This window comes from Alternaria dauci, chromosome 2 (assembly GCF_042100115.1).
Source record: "Alternaria dauci strain A2016 chromosome 2, whole genome shotgun sequence".
In the NCBI taxonomy this organism is placed as follows: Eukaryota; Fungi; Ascomycota; class Dothideomycetes; order Pleosporales; family Pleosporaceae; genus Alternaria; species Alternaria dauci.
In genome coordinates this window covers 1597310-1620484 of record NC_091273.1, presented here as the reverse complement: position 1 = coordinate 1620484, position 23175 = coordinate 1597310, and the positions used below count along the sequence as shown (strand labels likewise).

The window sequence follows — 23175 nt, the reverse complement described above, 5'->3', positions numbered from 1 at the left end:
GGTACCGTGGTAACAACCATCGGTGACCGAAGTGGCGCCGTGCTCGGGGTATAAGTGCTTTTCCGCTAGGCTAGCGTCAAATCTGCATCTGCACCGACACCAGGGTGTGCTTTTCAGCTGCTTGCACCGGAACAGCACGGTTGCAAAAGGTAGCGTCTCACATTTTCCAGCATTACTCCGGGTCGTTCAGCATCCAATATCCGCCGAGCTTGTCTGTATCAGTAGAATTCACCGCGTATTTACACGGTAGGAAGCGGTGATGGAGGGTGTGTAGATCAAGATCGCGGTCGGTTGTGAACGGTCTTAGATATACGTCAGTCGCCTCGTAGACGTCTTATCAGTCGTGTAACTACGATTACTAGCTTTGCAACCTTCGATTGTATAGTTGTATCCTGTACAATATCATACTACATACATACTACGTACTACACAAACTTCCGCATCTTTCTTCCATCAGCATCACATCATGACGTGCCGTCCGGGTATCTCCTCCATGTCTCTAGGCCGATGCTACGCTGGCCACAGCCTCGAATACAAGCTCTCCATGGCTGCGAAACATGGACTTGAGGGCATCGAGCTCTTCTACGAAGACTTGGTTGATCACTCCGGGTCCGATTCTCCATCTAGTCTCCTGGCAGGTGCTGCCTCGGTCCGTGAGCTATGCTCTTCCTTCGGTCTTGAGATCATATGTCTCCAGCCGTTCATGCACTATGAGGGTCTCTTGGATAGAAAGCGACATGCTGAGCGGGTCGAAGAGATGAAGCTTTGGATGCAACTGGCGCACGTCCTACGAACCGACATCGTTCAAGTGCCCTCGTCCTTCCTTTCCCGAGACCAGTGCTCTTCCGACATCGACCTTATCGTAAGCGACCTCCAAGAGATTGCGGATCTCGGGCTACATCAGACACCAATCATCCGATTCGCATACGAAAGCCTGAGCTGGGGAACACACGTTGACAAATGGGAGATGTGTTGGGACATTGTACAGAAAGTTGACCGACCGAATTTTGGCATCTGCTTGGACAGTTTCAACATCTTGGGCAGGATATATGCAGACCCCACCTCGGAAACTGGAAAGGTCGCAGGTGCCGATGAGGAAGTTCGCGAGTCGATTCAGCGACTGGTCGAGCAGATCAAACCTCACAAAGAGAAAATCTTCTTCATTCAGATCGTCGATGCCGAACGTCTTGAACAACCCTTACGACCTGGTCACCCCTTCTACAACGCCGAACAACCAGCACGCATGTCTTGGAGTAGAAATTGCAGGCTGTTCTATGGCGAGAGTAGCCGCGGAGCGTACTTGCCCGTCAAAGATGTCGCACATGCTATCATCAAGGACATCGGATTTGACGGCTGGGTTAGCATGGAGCTGTTCAATCGAGTCATGAACAGTGAGGATCATGGAGTTGTCGAAGAGCTGGCGGAGCGTGCTGCGAATGCGTGGTTGTCTATGTGTTATGACTTGCACCTTGATCCAGGGGTGAGATGTGATGGGTCGAAATCAGTGGAAAAAACGCGTAATGAAGTGAGTAGGACTGAACAAGCCGAGTATGCGCGGTTGTAAGGTCGGACCTGACATTGTGTTCCATTTGACGGCCTAGATCTTTTGGCGTTTTGGTAGTTCATATGTAGGAGATACCCAATAATCAAGCATCGTTCTTACACGTCTCGAGCATGATATGAAGCACGTGAAGCTCGGCTCTACACCCGGGCTGAATCTCATTCGGGGGACTACTTGTGGGCTCACCCAGCGTCATAGAATGTGTTCAGTGGAAACTGGGGGGATCCCTCGCTATTATCTGGGCCTATGTTCGACGCGGTAGGCATGAACCGCCCAGGGTCCGCTGCTAAAAGGTCGGCCATGCTGACTTCTGATGAGAATCCTAGGTTCTCCATGAACTGTGGTTGATTCTGCAGTTTTTTGGCACCGTGCTTCGAAGCGAAGTCATCGAGGAAGCTTCCCAGATCACCGGATACCAAAGCATTATAGGGGTCGTGGGGATCGAAGATTGGTCCTGCCATCCCAAAGTCGAACAAGTTCGGTTCAAATGGCTGCACACCATGTCCCTGGTGATTGTTTTCCATGTCTGGTACTGTGCCGTGAGCCATACTGGGAGGATCAGGTAGTTGGTGATATCGCTCGACGAACGGGCCACGAAGCTGTGGCACAAGAGCTTGAGGAGAGGTCTGCATATTCTCAGGTTTTTGTGAAGCTGTATCTCTTCGGGTCGCAGATTCCGATCGTAAACCTGCTGATGCTTCTTCTGAAGACTCATAGGATGATTGGCCGAGTGCAGCAAACAACTCTCGGATTCGGGTATGGGTCGGTTGGTCCAGGGCCAAGCTATGGGCACTTCTCCTAATACTTTGTAATAGACAGGCAATGATGGACGGCATCCTCGTGGCTCCCAGTTGCCGTTGTAGTACACTCAACATGTCTAAGATCTGCTGAAGCCATGCCTGTGAGGGGACAAGCGTGAATGCAGTGACAAGATACGTGAATCGCAGCAGTAGCGCGGGCGGCGTTGCTGGAGTAAAGGCGGAGTCTTTCCGGATGTATTCAAGCTTCTGCGGTAGTGCCGATTTCCACATCTCAAGCCGACCGATCATTTCATGTAAGAAATTTGGCGCTGTTTGTCCTCTAGAAGTACTCCCGAGAATATCAACCAACTCCAGGAGAGCGTTGAAAGTACTCAGGGCAAGTGTCGGAGAGTTCGACTGACGTGTTGGACCAAGATTAAGATGCCCACTCCACGGCTGCCATTCTTCCATTCCATCCTCTTCTATTTTGCCCATCCATGACAGATCAGTCCTGTCAAGATAAGGACGTCGTTTTAAGTGCAGGGAAAGAAGACTGTCAAGTACGAAGCAGCCAGACATGACATGCTTTCGTCGAGAGGCAACTACATCAGATGTTTCAGCAAGCATGAGTGATATTCGCAAAGCAGCACCAACTAGATGCCAAGAAGCATCAAACAGCCTTCTGTTGATGTTGAATAAGGCCAGATTGAGGAGAGCCTTTACATGATCCAGCTCGAAGTTTCCTAGCTCATCAGGGATGAGCTGTCTCGCAATGTTGTAAAGTTTAATAGGCGACCACGAGCGGTAGCTTTCTCCAGAGACGTTGTTGTCATCCTGCGAAGAACCAACCGCGAACATACTCCACATCTCGGCATGACTTCCCGAGCTGGACATATCGCAGGAGAGAGCCAGTCCTTGTTCCGGATAGGAATATGATAACTTCAGAATCTCCAGTTTGTCTGAGATAGGTAGCCAGCATTGCGTATAGGTACAGTATAGCTCGATCAGCCTCCAGCAGTCGCCAGGTAGTGGTGTAAGACACGAAGAGCCTGTGGACTGTTGCAGACTAGGAGAATGGAGATCCGGTAACGAGGATGGGGCCATCTCTTGGGATATGTAGCTTGTACCGCTTTGTCGCGAAGCCTGCTAATGTCAGCGCTTATCAATATCCCAATCTGGAGCTAATACCGAATGTTGAGGCTGAGGTTTTGGTGTCATCTGAAGAAGTGTTGCATCCTCGGTGTCGACCTCACTGTCATCATCTGAGCTTGGCAGCCTGTCTTCACTTGTCCCTATCTGCTCTCCAGACAACGCTCTGGTGACATCCCGGCAAAATCTGCTCTTGGTCCAGCTCTTGTGTAAACGGTTTGATTCTTTAGTACCCCTTGCTAGCAAGACCGTATGTCTTTGAGCTAATTGGTCGTGTACCAAGGATTCGATTTCAGTGTTTTGTTGGAATATGAAGGCCAGTGTCATTTCAAGGGTGCGTATATACCCAGGTTGTAGTCCTCGCTTCTTAGGGTTTGATGTATAGGTACAAATGCGCCTCGCTTCCAGGCAGGGAGAGCAGCTGGGCTGATTCGCATCACACTTCTCGCGAGCGTTGCGACATTGATCGCATGCCCTTGATACCCGAAATCGTTTTACCGGTACATCTTGTGTGGCCTGGCGGCGTTTTTCCTGGGGTTGCAAAGACATAGGTCGACAGCTCTCCTCTCACGTCGCAAAAAGAGCGAAGAAGTGCCTCATGGAGCCTTACCAAAGGAATGGATTGGAGGTCGCCTGGACACTGGATGTCCAGACATCTTTCATCCGTGTAGCTTACGAAAGAAGCCATCGAGCTTGCCGAGTAAGGTAGCGGAGAAGCTGGGGAGGCGTCTGTGCATAAGGATAAAGTTTTACCCCCGAGGAAAAGCGGGGCTGCCCGACATCACGTGTTTCGCTAAGACACCCGTCGTAGCTACCAATTGCAACGCCATGCTGTACCCTATGCTATTGACACCTCGAGACATTTTCGGATCGCAAATTTTGTAAACAATGGCTTCCGCGACGGTTGGTAGCAAGCGTTCTTTTGCCGCGATGAATGCTGAGACTGGAGCGAAGGATGGACGCTCTTCATTGCCAACACCATCTCCGCCTGCGTCCAAACAGCGAAGTTTACCAAATTCGGCAAGGTCAACACCAGCGCCCTCACAGTATGAATGCCGGCGGGTGTTTGACTCTAGAGCGTCGATCGTGCTCATCGGAACGCATGGAACAGGCAAGGCAACGTTGGCCATGATGGCTTCGGTAGCCTGTCAGCGAAGGGTTGTCGACATGGAGAGTGTCTTCCACTCTGCAACAGGCTTTTCAACTACTGCGTATCGCAAACAGTTTGGATCTTCAAACCGTAGTCTCAGACAAGAAGAGATCCTACGCGAAACATTGAAAACCCATAGCAAAGGCGCCATCATCGTATGCAACGGAGGTTTTCCGTTAGACAGCAGCAGCCAAGCTCTGCTACACGAATTCTCGGCATCACACCCGGTCATTCACATTACGCGCGACGTGCGCAGTGTACGAGACTATCTTGATACGGACGAATCGAAAGTTCGAGAGTTGCTTGCTCTTAGCACCCCGGTTTTCCGACGATGCTCAAATTATGAGTTCTACAACATCTCCGAAACGAATGCAGCCCACCTTTCAGTTGCACCTGCACACCAGCCCTCTGTTCCCGCGTTTTTGACTCTGAAACGAGCAGAGAGAACGTTTTTTAAATTCCTGGCTTTGATACTGTCCCCCCAAAATACACACCGGAAGATCAAAAGCGATGCGCCCACGCTAGACCCCGGTCACTTTCCGTTGTCCTACATCGATTTGGAACTGAGAAACTACACCTGTGCTGTGCAAGTACAGCTATCAGATCTCACGCCCGAGGAAGTCGATATTGAAGAGTTGGAATTTGGTTGCGATGCATTTGAGATCGTCACAGAACCAACGCAGCTTACGCACGATCACGCTGAAGACATTAGCAAGAGCATATTCAGAGTCAGGAGAAGTACGGTGACTCCTATCATCTTTCATGTCATGCCGCCTTCCACACGCGCCAGCCATTCCACATCCTCTTATTTGGCGAACTTGTGGTATGGCCTACGGATGGCGCCCGAGTTCGCCACTGTCGACCTTACAATGGATGAGGAACTCATTCGAGCAATCGTTGCGTCGAGAGGGTCAACGAAGATAATTGGCCATCTTCACGCAGCCATGGATTGGTACGATGTTTTCTGGCTCGAGAAGTATGACACCGCAATGCGCCTGGGCTGTAGCCTTGTACGCTTTACCCGGCCGGCAAACTTCATGGATGACAATGCCGCCATTCAATCATTCCGCAACACTATATACGCCAAATCACAGAGGATACCCATGATATGCTACAATACCGGACGCGCAGGTCGTCGTTCCGCCTGCTTCAACCAGGTTCTTACTCCGGTAATACCAGAAAAGCTACGAAAAAGTGCAAACTTCGAAACCAGAGCACAAAAGAACCCGGAGACTTCATGGCTCACTGTCACAGAGGCAACACATATTCTCTACGCTTCTTTCACGTATGATCCCATGGAGTTTTACATCATCGGCGCGGCAGCAGGGTACAGCTTGAGTCCAGCCATGCACAACGCGGCATATCGAGCGTGCGGTATGCCTCATCATTTCAATCGCCTTCAAACTGCGACGCTGGACGAAACCATAAGAGAGCTGTTGCGGAAACCAAATTTCGGTGGTAGTGCAGTCAGTCAGCCTTTCAAGGTGGATGCTATTGCACTTACTCACTCCCTGAGTCGCCATGCTCGAGCAATTGGAGCTATCAATACGCTGCTTCCAATCCGCCATCTTAACAGCGATGGCAGCATACCCGATGCGGATGGTGTTGAGCTCTTCCAAGAACGTAACCAATCTGGGCCTGTCAAAGCACTGTTCGGCGATAACACTGACTGGATAGGCATAAGATCCTGCATACGAAGGGGACTCTCTCCGGCTAACGCTGTTCGGCCCACGACCACATCAAGCCTCGTTATTGGGTCAGGGGGCATGGCCAGGGCAGCAATATATGCCATGCTACAGCTTGGTATCAAGAACATTGTCATCTTCAACCGAACAGTCCAGAATGCACGGAAACTAGTCAGCTACTTCTCCCAACTAGCTGCGAGCCCTTCGGCTGCCAAGCTCTTCCCATCGTTCGTCCAAGGATCACAGCCCACGTTTCGCATACTCGAATCCAGGGCCGAAGCCTGGCCAAGCGATCTTCGCGCACCGACTGTCATCGTATCCTGCATACCCACGCACGCCGTTGGCGAAGAACCATCACCCAATTTCACGCTTCCCCTTCACTGGATGCAGTCACCATCAGGGGGTGTAGTCATTGAGCTTGCTTATCATACCCTCAATACGCCTTTGACGAAACAAGTTCGTGAAGAAGCATCAGCCTCTTGGATCTGTTTGGATGGCCTTGATCTATTACCCGAGCAAGGATTCGCGCAATTTGAACTGTTTACGGGAAAGAGGGCTCCGCGCAGAATCATGCGGGAAGAGGTGTTGAAGTGCTGGACCGACGAGCAAGGCCGATCGAATCCTAATATGGTCCGGACAAGACTCGAAGCCATGGCAGACGAACAAGAACCTTGAATGTATGGTTTTAGATACTCTTGAGGTCTCAAGTTTCATACCATCACAAGATCCCGTGGACGTGTGCATGAGCACAGGTTAGCCTCAGGTAGTGCTGCACAAGCTGGCCTCATCTGAAGGCAAAAGCAATGAGCACATGTTAGGCGTGATTGCAAGGACAAAATCCAATGGAAACGATCTGGGTTTTCACTTCAACACTCTGCTTCATTATGTTCACTTCCCGGATCCATCTGGCTACTCCACGGAACATGGCTATCGATACTCTTACCCAAGAATTTCCTAGCTCAGCCGCACAACACCCAAAGGCATAGACGAAGGCTATATTACCGGAAGCACAAGGAGTCAGCCCGTATCAATCCCCTGCCCATTTTTGCTGCACTGAAGAGAGATCTGGGTACTTATTTCGGTACACGTCAGTCACTGAATTGACGTGTACGGAAGAAAAAAAGACAGGACGTGACAGTCAGTGTTCATGTATCTATTGTCGTCATGTTGTAGCTCATCAGTCACTGGTGAACGGGAATACTAGGAACACAACGGTGAAATTTTCGGTTGCAGTATCGGCCGTCGCTGTGGCTGCTGGCGCCTCGAGACACCTTAGTTGGTCGTGGCGTCAGAACAACATAGAAAGAATCAAAGTGGAGTAAAGATCACCAGAACTTTGCATATATGATCAGAATGTTTAAAGATGGAATTGAGAGCAGCATTAGGCCACCCTTTCGAACAAAAATAATAATAGTAATAGTTTACACAAGAGAAGACAAATAGGTACCGAAAACAGATGTCGGTCTATACGCTCTAAACGTCGCAACAACGAGCCATGTATCTATTAGAAGTTCATCAAATCTATTTTGACGTTAGCTGATTCGCATTCCTCAAAAGTGAACAATAGATAGGGCGACATACCTCGTCCAAAAAGTGCTCTCTTGGTCCAGTCCATGGCAAGCAAACACCTCGTCCTGAAGCTCACACTCTGTGCGAAATATACGCCTCTCCACAGGTAGACAGCCAGCAGACCACCGCTCAGGCCATAGCCGTTGTAGTCAAAAATAGCCGCATTGCCAATGTAGGCCAAGCTACCAAGATGCTTGTACTCGAACGCCTTGTATACTGCATCGTCCAGGTCGCCATAGTCAACGTTATTGAGTGTCAGGCCAGGAGCTGCCTGAGCGATCTTGTTGAACTTGCGGCCAAGGTATTCACCCTGCTGGTTGGCGCGTTGAGCGGTGGCGGGTAGGGATGTGAGCTTCGAGTCAATCTGGAAGAGGAGCTCTCTAAGCTCGCCAAAGTCCAGGGTACCAGACTTGTCCTTGTCGTACTGCTCGAATAGCTTGTCAAGGCGACGAAGGTGGTTTGCTGCTTGTGGGAAGCGCTGCTTGACGCGCTTGGCGATGCCGCGCCAGTCCGAGTACGAAATCTGCAGCTTCTCGGGGTCCTTGCCCTTCTCCCAGGCGGTGGTACGGAGGAAGTTTACGATGTGGTCAGAAACGTTGTTTTGGACGGTCGCGCAGTCGCCGATAGCGTAGACATCGCCGAGGGGCGAGCCGTTGAGACGGAGGTGTGTATCGGTTTCGAGGGCATGCTTGTTGTTCTGAACGTCAAGCTTAGCGGCAAGACGCTTGCAAAAATCTGTCTGCGCAACACCGGTAGACCAAAGACAGAAGCCCATTGGAATCTCCTTGACTACCACCTTTCCATTTTCATCCTTTTGCGAGAAGAGGATCTTGTCTGACTGGACCTCTTTCACACGCGCATTTGTAAGGATATCGACAGAGTCGTGTGCGAACCGTTGCTCAGCGTACTGGGATAGCGCCTCTTCGTACGTGTTCAGGATGTGGCTGCGGGATTGGATGACGTGGACGGAGATTTCGTTGCGCAGAAGCCTTGGGTAGAGCTTGCAGAGGTCCTCGTTGAGCATGTCGAAGAGCTCAGCCGCGAATTCTACTCCAGTGGGTCCGCCACCACAAACCACAAATGACAGGAGCCTGCGCCTCTCCTCGTCCGATGTTGTAGGTAGGCATGCGTGTTCGAGATTCTTCACGACCTGGTTGCGGATGAGCCTAGCATCGCTGATATCCTTGAGGAAGTGGCAGTGCTCGAGACCCTTGACGCCGTGGGAGTTTGAGACAGATCCGACGCCAATGACCAGCTTATCGTAGGGGACGTAGAATCTTTGCTCCTGGCCGTGGGCATCGACAGCTGAGCATTCGATGAGCTTCTCTGAGAATTCGACGTCCTCGGCCTTGGCCTTGAGGAAATGCCCGCGTACTCTGCGCACAATCTTTCGGACTGGTTCGACAAGGGATCGCAGCTCTAGTGTCCCTACCGTGGCAGACGGCAGCATGGGTGTGAAGAGGAAGGTGTTGGACGGCGATATGACGACAACGTGGTAGTCATCCTGGTTCAACTGCTTCAGGAGGGCCACGCTGCCCCATCCCGTGCCCAGTATGACCAACTTTGGCTTGTGTTTGAGCTTCTTATTCTCAGGACACTCGTCGTCGTCCACAAAGTGGTCGGCGATTGGCAGGTTCTTCGGTCCTCCTCTCCTCGGGCTGAGGGCGAGTTCGGAGACGGGAATGTCGGCCGCGACTGGGTCTTCGTTGTATGTGTAGGCGTCGTAGACGAAGAAGGCGATGACCAAAACACCGCTGACGGCGACGAAAGAGCCCAGCATGGCTGCTGTTTTGTAGGCATATCGGGCGAAACGCGACCGCGGAACGTCGAGCGGTTTTGTTGAGACGGTTCTTATCGCCGTGGTGGGGGGGGCTTGCTTGCTCAGTTGTGAGGTTCGAAGGGCAGCGCGTCTCGAAGCAGAGGCGGGACTGCCATTGCTAAAGGAAGTGCGGAATTGTGCGGGCGTCGCTCGGGGCAATCTTGTACAGAGAATCGAGGCTCTAGAAGTGGCATTGTATCCGCGTGATAGCGACGCGGCCTGTCGTGGTAGCATTATAGGAATTCAGAGCTCCGGCGGAGCAGCTGGAAGCGGGAGAGGAAGCCGGGAGCAATTGACTCGACAATCGCAAAAATTAAAGTTGAGATGGCATAGGTAGATAGGACAAGCGAATGTACTATGCGAGTGTGACAGATGCGCGGGAACAGGGTAGGCGTCTTGGGAAGCGCGGAAATGTTAGTCGGCGTGTTCAGCATTACGTCACCATGGCAGATTGGAGCGTCGCGAGCCATCCCTGCATCGTACAACCAAGCTTCCACTGGCCCCGTCAGGCGCGTGCTTGTAACGTGCCGTGTCAGAACTGTATTGCTCGGTCGTCTTCACAACACCAGCATAGGCTGAGAGACTGCCGGGAATTAATCACCATGTATCCCTCAGCTTGCGATTCGAGGTGTACCAGGCATAGACTCCGAGCCCCCCCGGCAGATTCTGCATCTCGTTGAGCTTACTACGCGAATTGTGGATAACGTCTACTACATCAAGACGTTGGCTTGAAGCGGCCCACACGCGTCACAACTGACGCAAGGTGAAAAAACAGCTCGATCATTGTGATGCCGGCAGTTTGGTCCAATAGTCGCGTTCCAACAAGCACTCTGCAATAGTACAACACTGCCATTTCCATGACTGACATGTATGCGCACCAATCATGTTGTTATATACAATTCTGTCTGCTTCTGCTTCCGACGGTGCTGTTAGCACGACCACACACCGACCGTACCATCTCTGCGTCCTTCGACGAGATAACCGTCCTTTATCCTGACATGCTCAATGATGGAGTACTTGGTCTCGTCGCTTTCGTCGGCGCCAGGTCCACAGCTCCAGTGTCTTCCATCCGTCTTGTCGTAAACCTTGACTACGTCCTCACCCGCTGCAGACACAATGCGGCGTGAGTCGAACATCATGCTGGTGATGGGATGGTCGTAGGCATAGGCGTCGGCAATGGCGCCGGTTCGGAGATCCCAGATCTGTTCGTGTCAGTATAAAAAGCATAGGTGAAGACGGACATGATCAACTAACGCGTATACTCCTGTCGGCACTACCAGTCACCAAGTGGACATCATCGAACTGCAGAGCTGTGACAGGGCCTGTGTGGCCGACGAGACTTCGGTGTACTTGTCCGCTACGCAGATCCCATAAGCGTACCATGCCGTCTGCGGTACCACACGCCAGTGCGGCATCGAAGACTTGGATAGCGCCGACAAAGTCGGCAGAGGAATCGGCAGAGCGTCCAGTCTGTCGCCATGTGCTTTGGACTGCGTTTGTAGCTGTTGCTTGAGCAGCGGCCCAAAGGACATCAAGCGTCTGCACACATCGTCCCTTGACTAGATCCCACTGTCGTAGTGTCTTGTCAGCGGAACCGGAGACCAGAGTGTCGCCGCGGAAATGCAGTGCAGTGACTTCATCGACATGTGATTCTAGAGAAAACAGAGGGCAGTCCTGCATGCTGGTCGATGGCGGCGCAGGAGGTGCATCTTCCGAGTTCTCAAAGGCCAGACCATCATCGCTTTCTTCGTCGTGCTTGTTTATCCGGTTGTCCATGGGCGCGTATTCAGCCTTGCTCAGATCCCAGAGCTTGATAGAAGCGTCCATTGAACCAGTCGCAACGATGTTATCTTCGACCTGGAGGCAGCGTACGGACGACAGGTGGCCCTCGAGCATTCCGATGCACCGGCCGGCGCTCAGGTCCCATACTCGGACGGTGTCATCCAAAGATGCAGTGACCAGCATACCCCATGGCGCGTCAAAGTCCATGGCAGTGATGGAGTCCATGTGTGCGGGTAGCTCCTTGATCTTGGATCCTGATTGCAGATGCTCGTGCAGCACGGGCATGGACATTCGCTTTGAAAGCCTCTTGGCCTTGTTCTTGGTCTTTGGTGATTGCGGAATCTTCTGATATATCGACTCGGACATGAACTCGCCCTTGCCTTCGGACTGCTCCTCGCTTGTCTGCGACTCTGCCGTCTTGGGCGCTAGGGCGGCTTCGTCGTCGAGCTCTTCCTGGAGGTCTTCGATGCGGTTGTCCACGGTGAGGAGGTCCTGCTCGAGCTCGCCCTCTTCGAGCTCGAGGCCGGCCAGGCGGTCGAGCACCATCTTGCGCATTGTGTTGAGGTTCGCGATCTTGTTGTCGATTTCGTGTATCTCGGCCACACACATGTGTTTCCGCACGCCCATCATCTCCAGCCGGTGGCCCATGGCATTTCTCTGCCGCCTCAGCTTCTGCATGGACGGCGGCACGTTGGGGTCGTCGTCGTCGTGGAGGCCGCCGCCAATGAGGCGCTGGCCCCGCGCATTGTGGCGGCCGTGGTTGCTCGCATGGCTGTCGGGCTTGTCCGGCAGCGAGGCCTCGAAGCCCTGGAAGAGGGAGAACTCGCTGTTGTCTTCGGGGATGTTGGCGAGGAGGTCGTTTGGGATGTAGGCCAGTGCTCGCTGCTGGATCTCGGGCACGGAGATTCGCGAGCGCACGATCTCGCGGGGGGTGGTCTGGGCAAAGGAAAAGACGGATCGCTGCATCAGAGGGCGCTTGAGCTCGCGGTGGAGCTCCCCAATGGCGTTCTGGTAGTGCTGGGAGACACCCTCGGCGCCTATCAGGCTGCCAGCAGTCGCCGTGACTTTTTTGCCAAAAGCTTGCAGATGGCGGGTCTAGCGAGCATTAGCATGACCGTGTGCGAAGTGGAACTTGCGGTGGGGCTACATCTGGGAGGGCATCGAGATAGCTGCCCTCGTCACTGTCGTCGGGGGCGCGCGAGTACCGGGGCGGGCGCGGGCTGGTGGACCTCCCGCGACCTGGCGATGCATTGCGGGCGGTTGACGAGGCCATGCGAGCAGGCGAGGTGTGGCGGGTGGGAAATCAACGGGGCGGGCGCAGTACAAGGGAAGCCGTCTATTATGTCATCATAGGTCTCTGCATGCCCGTCTCAGTGCTGCGCGCGTGCTCGATGCAGGAAAAGCCAATGGGCGGTGAGGCGGGAGTTCTGCGGGATAGACGCCTCTGGTGGTGGTGGTGGTGGTGTTGGTCGTGAGCGGTCTTGTTCTCTCTCGTTCGGTGGTGCATGCATGTGGGTGGAGCTTCAGCCATCGGCAGTGCGTCTGCGTCATGGGCCGACGAGCAGCGCCGATGGTCGGGTACACGCTCTGCGCACCACCACCGCCGCCTGCCCGCCATGGCTACACACACCACGACACACGCCGCCGCCGCCGCCGCCGCTCATCGCTCTCTTTTATCCTTCTCTGTCGTGGCCGCCCATGGACGCGGCAATTGACCTCTCGGATGCGTCCAAGGCGCTTGACCTGGCCAACATCCGCTTCCAGCTCATGTGCGCCCTCGTCCCTCCCCGCCACGATGCACCGACATGAGTCAAACTGACCGCCGACAGCCGTCTCGAGGACACCATCACCTTCCACCTGATAGAGCGCGTCCAGTTCCCCCTGAACAAGACCATCTACGTGCCCGGCGGCGTCGACATTGGCGAGCCCAACACCAGCCTGTTCGACTGGATGCTCCGTGAGCAGGAGCGTCTCCAGTCGCTCGTCCGCCGCTACCAGTCGCCCGACGAATACCCCTTCTTCCCCAAAGTCCTCCAGGAGCCCATCCTCAAGCCCCTCCACTACCCCCAGATCCTCCACCCCAACAACGTCAACGTCAACGCCCAGCTCAAGGACTGCTACATCAAGCACATCCTGCCCGCAGCATGCGCCCCCACCGACCGCGGCGACAGGGGCGAGTCGCAGGAGAACTACGGATCCTCGGCCACGTGCGATGTCATGACCATCCAGTCCTTGTCGCGAAGGATACACTTTGGCAAATTTGTTGCAGAGGCAAAGTTCCAGCAGGAGACTGAGCGCTTCGTCAAGTTGATCAAGGACGAGGACAGGAAGGGCATTGACGAGGCCATTACAAATGCCGCCGTCGAGAAAAAGGTGCTCGAGAGGTTGAGATTAAAGGCCAAGACATACGGCACAGACCCTGACCTGGGCGCGAATGGATCGTCCAAGGTGGATGCAGACGCAGTAGTCGCCATGTACAAGGTACGTCACTCTACCGCATTTCCCCCAGGGGCATTCTGACAGCCTTGCAGGATTGGGTCATTCCCCTGACCAAGGAAGTTGAAGTCGAGTATCTCATGCAACGACTAAAGGGCACGCAATGGGAATAATCCTCTAATACATCCAAAACAACACATCTTCTGCCTGATGCCTTGAAAGCCCTCCAACTTGCCGCCACACCTGGGACTAGGCCACTATTCCCTAATCATCGTGCATTCTCCTCGTACATGGGAACTCGTCCCTTCTTATCAACTTACTCCCTTGCCGTCGTTCGCAAGTGATATAAGAAGTTCAAGAATCACATGCGCAACATGCCGCGTCATCTCTTCCATACACCACAAATGACGATCCTGGGAACCCCAGTCCTAGTCAACAGCCACTCGAGTACTCAAACAGACCTCATCCTTGCACATGTTCGAGCTTATTTTGTATTTCCATATTAGTTCCTGCATCAACTACTTCACCATCATCCAATCACTCCATCAACATCAACATATGCTTACCACTTCGGCTTGATTATCATCACTGGATGAAATCTGGAAGTCAGATGCTGACTGTTGTACGTTTCCCCTCTGCACCGTTTCCACATCCACTGCACTACCACTCTGTCCGTGGCTCCGCGCTTACTGTGGACATAGGCAACTCTGCAGACTCATTTGCTCCTGGCTGCCTGCTTTCACTCCGGCAGCTCGATTTCATTTCTGAATTGTAATTAGTGCACATGCACTTACACGAGCAATGCCCCAAGATTCTCCGTCTTTGTCACAGGGAATCCAATCCTCCAAGCCTTTCCTGGTGGCTCTGGCTCTTACCCCTCGCTATGACCAACGTGTGGGCTGCAACCATCTCCTCAACACCTCTGTATCCTGCGGCTCAGATCCGTGCATTCTACTGAAATAACACCTCTGTATGCACCTAGCACCTTCCGCACTTGTCCGAGCCCTTCCAAGGCAATTCGAGCTAGGCAAAGCCGACGTATCCTACTTGGAATCCCCGCGTTTTGTCCCCCCGTACTTCCGGTCCTTCCTGAAAGTTTAAAAACCAATCCGCAGTGTTCAAGTCGGCACCCTCATCGTTGATAGGGCATGGACGATTGTTCCGATGGCTCCACTCCAATATTGTCAGCGTCGACAATACCATGTCACGTCCATTGTCGTGACTACCCGGTACCAGTACAAAGTCATTGATCCGGCAGACTCGATCCATCAGACTCGATTAAATTAGCAAACCATTCAGTCAAGCTCCGAAGAAAGGGCGGGTGCCGTCATGTTCCAAATGAAATAAAGAGATCATCGTGATTGACCGAGCGTGACCGTACAGTATTCGTGCCCGGTTTCAGGTCATCGCTGCGTGTGTCTGTGATGTCTTCGCGCACGGTACGTACAATCATCAAGTCTTTGTCGCCACTTGTGCATTTTGCTCAGGTTGGATGAGCGTCTTCGTAGCTTGGGATGCATGGTTTTCGTTCTTAGCTCAAGACTTCGCCCTCGATCGCATGTCCAGAAATAGCAAATACAGCATACTGCCGGAGCAGCTCCGATCGGGCATCAGTGGTGGTGATGGTGTCTCCACCTTTTGAGCGTGGACCCTGAACACGAGCCTTTAGGTGATCGGCAGCCACACCCGTCACAACCGACTCTATGATGCAATGCATTCACGGCGCAAAGTTCCCAGTCTCGGTTCATTTCCAAGCGACGTCGCATTTCGATACTTTGTCCAAGAAAGATCTTCAGGCTAATCCTTCGTGCTCATGGAAAAACGCAGAGTACTGACTGCACTCGGACCACCCAGACGGTGGACGATGAGGCCACTCAAAGTTCGCGTGGACGGACCGACAGGAGCTATGGGAAATTGAAGTCATCATTCGCATTGCCATATTTTCCGGATCCACAGCACTCAGACTCCACATCTCAGCACAGAAGACCTCTTTGTCGCGTTCCGAGTGTGCCGATTAGCTACAGTTGTTTCTCTCCCAGCATCGGAGTCTGTACCGCAACAATACAAATCTAAAATAATACAGTCGCCTCTCACCATCGTATCCAGCGTAACAGCTACTAGAATACCTATAGCCTAGGACGTCATGCTGCTAGCGTTCCGAACCGAGTGCTGTACGGCCGATCGGCCAGCGCACGATGCTATTGTGCAAACACTATTCATCCTACCAGACGTCACATCTCGTACATTCGGCACGCTTCTAGCGCCGTTCGGTCTCCTAGATGTCCAGATAGGACGGGCCATTGCCTCATCCGGTCACCCCAGATGTCGCTAGTGGCTCATGACACCGTTAACAAGGGTTCTGAGGCTCCAAAAATGGGACAGTAGTGGCTTTCCGGCCCTGTCGGCATGGGCCGGTGCTCGTGTTTCTGGAGAGTTTTCATGGTGTACCCCTCTGGTGTGTTCTTTGTGGGTCTGGCCAAGGGGGACGCTTGATGTCAATCCTCTCGTATTGAACCTTGGAACAAAACAGACCTGATGATCGTGACAGTAGTATGATACCCAGATACGAGGTGCGATGATATATAATGCCAGGCAAGTATCCTACTTGCAACTCATCATCCAACAACGGCTTTCACATTCAACAACACCAACCACTCAACTATCAACACTCGATTCTTCAGCCTCAAACCTCCAAACAACTCCATCAAAATGCAGTTCACCACCATCGCCTCTCTCTTCGCCGCCGCCGGCCTTGCTGCCGCTGCTCCTCTCGAGACTCGCCAGGACACCGCGTCCTGCCCCGTCTCCACCCAGGGTGACTACGTCTGGAAGATCTCCGAGTTCTACGGACGCAAGCCTGAGGGAACCTACTACAACAGCCTCGGCTTCAACATCAAGGCCACCAACGGAGGAACTCTCGACTTCACCTGCTCTGCCTTGGCCGACAAGCTTGAGGATCACAAGTGGTACTCTTGCGGCGAGAACAGCTTCATGGACTTCTCTTTCGACAGCGACCGCAGCGGCCTGCTCCTGAGGCAGAAGGTCAGCGACGAGTAAGTTGCCCTCGTGCTTTTCACTACCTTTTACATTGAGATATACTAACTCTTTTCTAGCATCACCTACGTCGCCACCACCACTCTCCCCAACTACTGCCGCGCTGGCGGTAACGGTCCCAAGGACTATGTCTGCAATGGTGTCTCTGACGCCTACATCACCCTCGTTACTCTCCCCAAGAGCGAGTAAACGACAGCTTGTCGAGCATGTAATATGCATCAACTTGTCTTATTGTAAATTCTTTTATTAGCGCATTTGAGATAGACATTCCTTATTACCTAGACTTAATTTAACCTCTAATTGGTCGGCCAGTGTTCTCTTGACCTTGAAGGCATTATTGTGATGTGTGGTTCATCGGCCATGTGAGAGACAACGAAACCAACCATACCGTTGAATAAACATTAGACAGACAGCTTTGATTTGTACACCATACACGCAAGAGTTGTCGTGACATTAATGGGCGAAACATTGATAGCACAAATCTAGCGCTTACCCTTACAAGCACAAGACATACGATTGCGCATCCCTATCCAAACCCAAAATAACCCATCCATCTCACGTGACACCACCACTTACATACACCTCGCACGAGAAAATCGTCGCCTGAAACACACGTCGCGCGAAACCATCATCCTTGAAACCTCACACCTCCTGCCCACGTGACACGCGACGCGAACTATAACACCATCGTCAACCCGCCAACTTGCCCGTCCCCAGAACCGCGTGCAACAACAACAACCCGCCATGTCACTACTCGCCCGCGCCAAAGACCTAGCCTACAACCCCGATCACACGAGATGGATGACGCCTCTCCTGCTCATTGCCGACGCAGCGCTTTCAGGCGTCATCATCGAAAAGATACCATGTTCGTGCTCTCTCTCTCTCTCTCCTATCTTACTTGTTTAAAAAGCCACCACGTGTCCTGACGAGTGATGATTTCTCTCCAGATACAGAAATAGACTGGACGACATACATGCAACAGATATCCATTTATTTAAAAGGCGAGCGCGATTATAAGAATATTTCGGGCTCAACGGGTCCGTTGGTGTACCCGGGTGCGCACGTGTGGATCTACAAGCATCTGTACAAGTGGACGGATGAAGGGCGGGATATAGGCCTTGCGCAGTACATTTTTGCAGGAGTGTATCTGCTTTCGCTTGGTGTGGTGTTTCAATGTTACAGGAAGGCTAGGGTGAGTACTTTTTTTTTCGTTCGGATTGTGGTTTGTTGACGCTGGGGCTAAGCTGTAGTCGATGCTAACGTCTTTATAGGTCCCGCCTTACGTCTTCCCGCTGCTGGTTCTATCAAAGCGTATGCATAGCATCTTCATGCTGCGATGCTTCAACGATTGTTTCGCTGTGCTGTTCTTTTGGCTGGCTGTCTACTGCTACCAACGCAACCAATGGCATCTAGGAAGCGCGCTGTATAGCACGGGCCTGAATGTCAAGATGAGCTTGTTGTTGCCATTGCCAGCAATGGGCATTTTGATGGTAATGAAGTTGGGCGGAAGAGAAGCATTGACACAGGCTATGATCATTGGGCAAGTCTCGGTACGTGTATCTTCACATCTCCATGTCTATCGCTTCCCAATGGGTATTGATCAGTGTGTAGGTGCTGTTTGGGTATCCCTTCAGAAAGCGCGCACCCAGTTACTTCGCTCGCGCTTTCGAACTCAGCCGTGCCTTTCTCTACAAATGGACCGTGAACTGGCGCTTCGTCTCAGAATCCACTTTCCTCTCCCGGCCTTTCGCCATCGGCCTACTCGCTCTCCATGTGGGCCTTCTCATCTGGTATGCGCGGACCCGCTGGATCAAGCCTTCGAAGCGCAATGTCCGCGAGTTCCTCAAACTCTGTATTCCAGCCATTGAGCCCCGCGATCAAGATACCATGTCTAGCAATATTACGCCCGACTTCATCATGACGACAATGCTGACCGCGATGACGATTGGGCTGCTCTGCGCGAGGAGTCTGCACTACCAGTTCTACTCTTACATTGCATGGAGCACGCCCTTCCTGCTGTGGAAATCAGGTTTCAACCCAGCCGTGGTATATGTGTTATGGGGCGCGCAAGAGTGGGCGTGGAACGTGTACCCGAGCACGCCGGCGAGTTCGGCAACGGTTGTGGGCGTCCTGGCGATTACGGTCGCAGGCGTGTGGTGGGGAACGAGGAAAGAATACGAAGGCGTGACGAAGGGTGTCATCGAGGAAGACCATGAGCACGCTGAGTGAGTGCAGTCGCGGGCTCAGTCTTCGTCCGAGTCGGTGGGCGGCAGCTTTCCGACGGTCGATTCCTCTTCATCGCTATCCTCGACATAGGTGGACTTCTTTACAAACTCCTTGGGCCTGTATATTATGCCATTAGCGCACTGTACACACATCACATGATACCCGGTTGCAACATACCAGTAGGCCATCTTCCTCCAGGCCTTCTCGTCGCGAACCACGTTGACAATTTCTCCATCCAGCTTGTTGTCTCGGTCTGCCAGCGCAGAAGTGTCTACCACCACATAGCTACCCCTCTTGATCCACACTGTCGACCGGAACCGCGGTTCCAACTCTGCAAGTACTGGCTTGCCATCTGGTAGCTCGGCGGCGTAAATGTTCTTCCCTTCCGCTTTGGTAATGCGCGCGATGACGTGGTTTGGCGGCAGCGCGTCAGGCGGCGTGATGGTGCTGTCTATGGTGGCGAGAACGTTGCGCTTTGGACGGGCCATGTTGGAAGCAGAGCTTGAGTAAGCAGGATGAGGGGTAGTTGTCGATTGCGAAGGTTGTGGTACAGCAGTGGAGGGGTGCTTGGGAAATTTCCAAGTGTGGAAAGGTCCGCCGCGTCCACGGGGCAGTTTTCACCGCTCCGACGTCCGAAACTTCGCACTTTGCCGACCAACTAGGTAAAGCGACTTTGCATTCACAATTCCAGACCCAGCCTTTCTCCAGCGGTCGGAACCGTTGCCAACTTGGAATGGCTGTCTGTGTTGGTAGACGCGTTTGTTTCGCTACAGAGCGTTCCACGAGCGCGGTGATCGACTCGGTGACCGTTCACGATACCCACACTGCTGCAGCACGACCACACGATAAGTACTCCGTCACCTGTGATAGGCTCCAAATCGAAGCCGGTGGTTCTTTATCAGGTAGTATATGGTAATTATGCGCTTTGCAATTTATCAGCGATTGCGCCCTCAGCCCTTTGATTTGACTAGTCGCTTTCGTTGAGCACTTCGTAGACTACCGCTTAAGGGCTCGAGTTTTTCATACAATCAATGCTCGCTAGACCTTCTCATTCATGATACCAACTTTTTATGAATCTTCAACCCTTCCTACAGCTTGAATTTTACGACTGAAAAGCGACCGTTTGCAAGTCGCATTGCTCGATAACCTCTCCCCAAAGCCGCAAGAGAGCACTGCAGATTGAGGGTATCGACAACATGTCTGCATTCCATAAGCTCTTCGATATACAACCCGCGTCGAACATTACCAACCCGGAACCGACATATCAAAAGAGCAAAGGCAAAGAACCCCAAACTCTTGGTGATGTAGGTGTATTGCCTGATGTCGAACTCACGGATTTTGCTTCTCGCACAACGAATATTGACCGCCAGGCCTCGGTCTCGGAGTTTGATATGCCAAAGGGCGCGCAAACCCCCAGGACTCCCAATGAGCTCGAGATGAGTCGCCCGGCTACACCAAATCGAGAAGATGCGGTTGGCAGGGAGCGAATGTGGAACGCCGAGGCCATGACCAAATGGAGGATCTTGTGCTGCTGCATGATCTACTTCTCAAACGGAATGAATGATTCAGGTAAGGAAAGCCAAAAACCTGGACCAGTGCACCATTTTCATGGTCCCAAGCTGTGAGCAAACACTGACCAGTGACCAGTCGTTGGTGCTTTGATCCCATACATGGAGACGTACTACCACATCTCGTACTCGATCATGTCTCTGGTCTTTGTCGGCAATGCAGTTGGGTTCATTTCTGCCGCCTTTTTCACCAACTCAATTCTGGGCAAGTTTGGAAGAGCAAAGACGTTGATTTTCGCAGAGTTGATACAACTCTCTGCATACATTATCCTTGTGTGCACGCCTCCTTATCCTCTTGTCATCGTATCGTAAGTCTGCAGTCCGAGATATCAGCAATGCACTGCTAATGCCATCAGTTTCTTCTTGTTGGGATTTGGTGCCGCCATCAACCTAGCGCTTAACAATGTGTACTGTGCGAACACGCATCCACCCAGTGTCATCCTTGGCCTCGCGCATGGTAGTTACGGCGTCGGAGGAATAGTCGCGCCCATTATCGGGACGGCAATCGTTTCGCAGGGAGTCTTGTGGTCACGCTTCTACTTCATATGCGTCGGACTGCGACTTTGCTGCATCGCATTCGCCGCGTGGTCCTTCTGGTCATACAAGGAAGATTCTGAAGAGACCCTGTTGGAAGCCACGACCAGCAGGCAAACTTCTGCAGAGGATGCGGCGTCAAAGCTGAAGAATCTGAAGCTTGCTTTGAAGAACAAGGTGACCATATTTGGAGCATTGTTCATTTTCGCATACCAAGGAGCCGAAGTGAGCATCTCAGGCTGGTTCATCTCATACCTCATCAACTACCGCAATGGAGACCCTGCGAAGGTTGGATACGTCACAGCAGGATTCTGGGTATGTATACTGCTTCTACGCTGCAATACACATGCTAATTTTCCAGTAGGCTGGCATCACTCTTGGCCGTTTTGTACTCACTCATGCTGCGCCCAAGATAGGCGAGAAGAACTTTGTCGTCATTCTCACAGTTGGCACAGTAGCCCTTCAGCTTCTGGCATGGTTGACGCCGAACTTGATTGGAAATGCGGTCGCTGTATGCTTGCTGGGTTTGTTGTTGGGCCCTGTCTATCCTTGCGCGCAGACCATCTTTTCGCGTCTCATGCCTCGCCATGTTCAAACAACTGCAATCGGCTTCATAGGTGGTGCAGGGAGCTCAGGCGGTGCTGTTGCTCCATTCACAACTGGTGTCCTCGCACAAGCCTCTGGTAAGTTGGTGCTGTTCGAGACGCAAACATCGACTGACGAATCCTGTAGGTACGTGGGTGCTTCACCCTGTCGCAATTGGCATGTATGCTGTCATGATGGTGTGCTGGTTCGCATTGCCCAAGGTGCGCAAGCGGACTGAGTAGAGAGCTACCAATCGTGCGACAATGTCGGGGTCAGTGGACGCCGCAACCGACATGTTCGTCGAATACGAGAAACGCCATGACATCATCTTGATAACCACAATCCTTACGGGATCCACGGAATGCGTTGCTTGTGCACCAACGAAACAACGACACCAGCGCCTCTAGTATATATCAAGACACATTTATTTTCCTTGAGCTCCCGTCATCTCTTTCGGTGTTTGTTGCCATACCCAAGAACCCAATTTCACGCCAGTCAAACAACATGTCAGCAACACAAACCGTACAAATCCTAAGCATATCCACAGCGCTGCTGGCGTCGGGCGGTATCGCAACTTTGTCCTTGTTCGACATACCCATGATACAATCACAGCCAGCATCTCGCTCTCTTCCCATGATACGCTGGCTCTTCTCGCGAGGCTCACACGTATTCCCAACCGCGGCAATCACTTCGGCCTCCGGCTTCGTCTATCTCGCTTACAGCATCCTTCCCACCTCATCTGTCAGTTCCAAACTGTCGTTGCTCCAGCATGCTGTGAAAGGAAAGCCAGGTCTCTACCTCGCAGCCGCCGTACTCTCGTTCAGCATCGCACCAATCACCAGTTTTATGATACCGACCAACTTCGCCCTTATCAAGAAGAATGAGGAATTGGGTGGGAGCCGAAGTGCAGCATCTGCCGAGTACCGCGAGAAGGCTGGATTAAAGGGACGGAGCGCTGATGAATCTGTGAATAGCAAGGACGATGTGAGTCAATGGAAGGACTTGAATGTACCTCAAGAGAAGACGGAGAAGAATAGTAGTGAAGCGGAAGATAAGGAAGTAAGCGAGCTGATGAACAAGTTTGGTAAGCTGAATCTGCTCCGGGCCGTGGCTATTGGTTTAGGCGGTATTGTGGGGTTGATGGCTGCGTTGGCGTAGGACTACTACAAATGCTTGGTAGTTTGGTCTTAAAATGAGAGTCATCAGTAATCACGCCAAGCCTTCTCGAGCTGCCGCGCGTGTCCGCTTCGCGCCTTATCCCGCGAATCACGTTACTTGTCTCATCTCATCACGACATTAGTTGCACAGCTGACGTGA

The 23175-nt window shown here is 52.5% G+C and overlaps 10 protein-coding genes across 10 annotated transcripts; 7 read left to right on the top strand and 3 right to left on the bottom strand.

Moving 5' to 3' along the window:
* Positions 1–466: 466 nt before the first annotated feature.
* Positions 467–1564, top strand: ACET3X_002566 (uncharacterized protein; the record flags this gene model as incomplete). The annotated part of the gene is made up of 1 exon (XM_069449323.1): positions 467–1564. One exon carries the CDS (start codon positions 467–469, stop codon positions 1562–1564), a length of 1098 nt encoding a protein of 365 aa, XP_069309113.1.
* A 3980-nt stretch (positions 1565–5544) lies between these two features.
* Positions 5545–6960, top strand: ACET3X_002565 (uncharacterized protein; the record flags this gene model as incomplete). Its single annotated transcript, XM_069449322.1, has 1 exon — positions 5545–6960. One exon carries the CDS (start codon positions 5545–5547, stop codon positions 6958–6960), a length of 1416 nt encoding a protein of 471 aa, XP_069309112.1.
* An 829-nt stretch (positions 6961–7789) lies between these two features.
* Positions 7790–9634, bottom strand: ACET3X_002564 (uncharacterized protein; the record flags this gene model as incomplete). The annotated part of the gene is made up of 2 exons (XM_069449321.1): positions 7790–7806; positions 7867–9634. The coding sequence occupies 2 exons, from the start codon at positions 9632–9634 to the stop codon at positions 7790–7792; spliced, it is 1785 nt and encodes a 594-aa protein (XP_069309111.1).
* Positions 9635–10602: 968 nt separating this feature from the next.
* Positions 10603–12728, bottom strand: ACET3X_002563 (uncharacterized protein; the record flags this gene model as incomplete). The annotated part of the gene is made up of 3 exons (XM_069449319.1): positions 10603–10875; positions 10928–12550; positions 12603–12728. 3 exons carry the CDS (start codon positions 12726–12728, stop codon positions 10603–10605), a joined length of 2022 nt encoding a protein of 673 aa, XP_069309110.1.
* Positions 12729–13153: 425 nt separating this feature from the next.
* Positions 13154–14064, top strand: ACET3X_002562 (uncharacterized protein; the record flags this gene model as incomplete). Its single annotated transcript, XM_069449318.1, has 3 exons — positions 13154–13224; positions 13285–13936; positions 13987–14064. 3 exons carry the CDS (start codon positions 13154–13156, stop codon positions 14062–14064), a joined length of 801 nt encoding a protein of 266 aa, XP_069309109.1.
* A 2536-nt stretch (positions 14065–16600) lies between these two features.
* On the top strand, positions 16601–17134 carry ACET3X_002561 (uncharacterized protein; the record flags this gene model as incomplete). The annotated part of the gene is made up of 2 exons (XM_069449317.1): positions 16601–16944; positions 17005–17134. The coding sequence occupies 2 exons, from the start codon at positions 16601–16603 to the stop codon at positions 17132–17134; spliced, it is 474 nt and encodes a 157-aa protein (XP_069309108.1).
* Positions 17135–17689: 555 nt separating this feature from the next.
* ACET3X_002560 (uncharacterized protein) lies at positions 17690–19174 on the top strand (the record flags this gene model as incomplete). Its single annotated transcript, XM_069449316.1, has 4 exons — positions 17690–17810; positions 17893–18137; positions 18217–18495; positions 18557–19174. 4 exons carry the CDS (start codon positions 17690–17692, stop codon positions 19172–19174), a joined length of 1263 nt encoding a protein of 420 aa, XP_069309107.1.
* Positions 19175–19188: 14 nt separating this feature from the next.
* Positions 19189–19659, bottom strand: ACET3X_002559 (uncharacterized protein; the record flags this gene model as incomplete). The annotated part of the gene is made up of 2 exons (XM_069449315.1): positions 19189–19288; positions 19349–19659. The coding sequence occupies 2 exons, from the start codon at positions 19657–19659 to the stop codon at positions 19189–19191; spliced, it is 411 nt and encodes a 136-aa protein (XP_069309106.1).
* Positions 19660–20367: 708 nt separating this feature from the next.
* ACET3X_002558 (uncharacterized protein) lies at positions 20368–22100 on the top strand (the record flags this gene model as incomplete). Its single annotated transcript, XM_069449314.1, has 5 exons — positions 20368–20740; positions 20819–21047; positions 21096–21588; positions 21638–21956; positions 22006–22100. The coding sequence occupies 5 exons, from the start codon at positions 20368–20370 to the stop codon at positions 22098–22100; spliced, it is 1509 nt and encodes a 502-aa protein (XP_069309105.1).
* A 262-nt stretch (positions 22101–22362) lies between these two features.
* ACET3X_002557 (uncharacterized protein) lies at positions 22363–23016 on the top strand (the record flags this gene model as incomplete). Its single annotated transcript, XM_069449313.1, has 1 exon — positions 22363–23016. One exon carries the CDS (start codon positions 22363–22365, stop codon positions 23014–23016), a length of 654 nt encoding a protein of 217 aa, XP_069309104.1.
* Between the last annotated feature and the right edge of the window lie 159 nt (positions 23017–23175).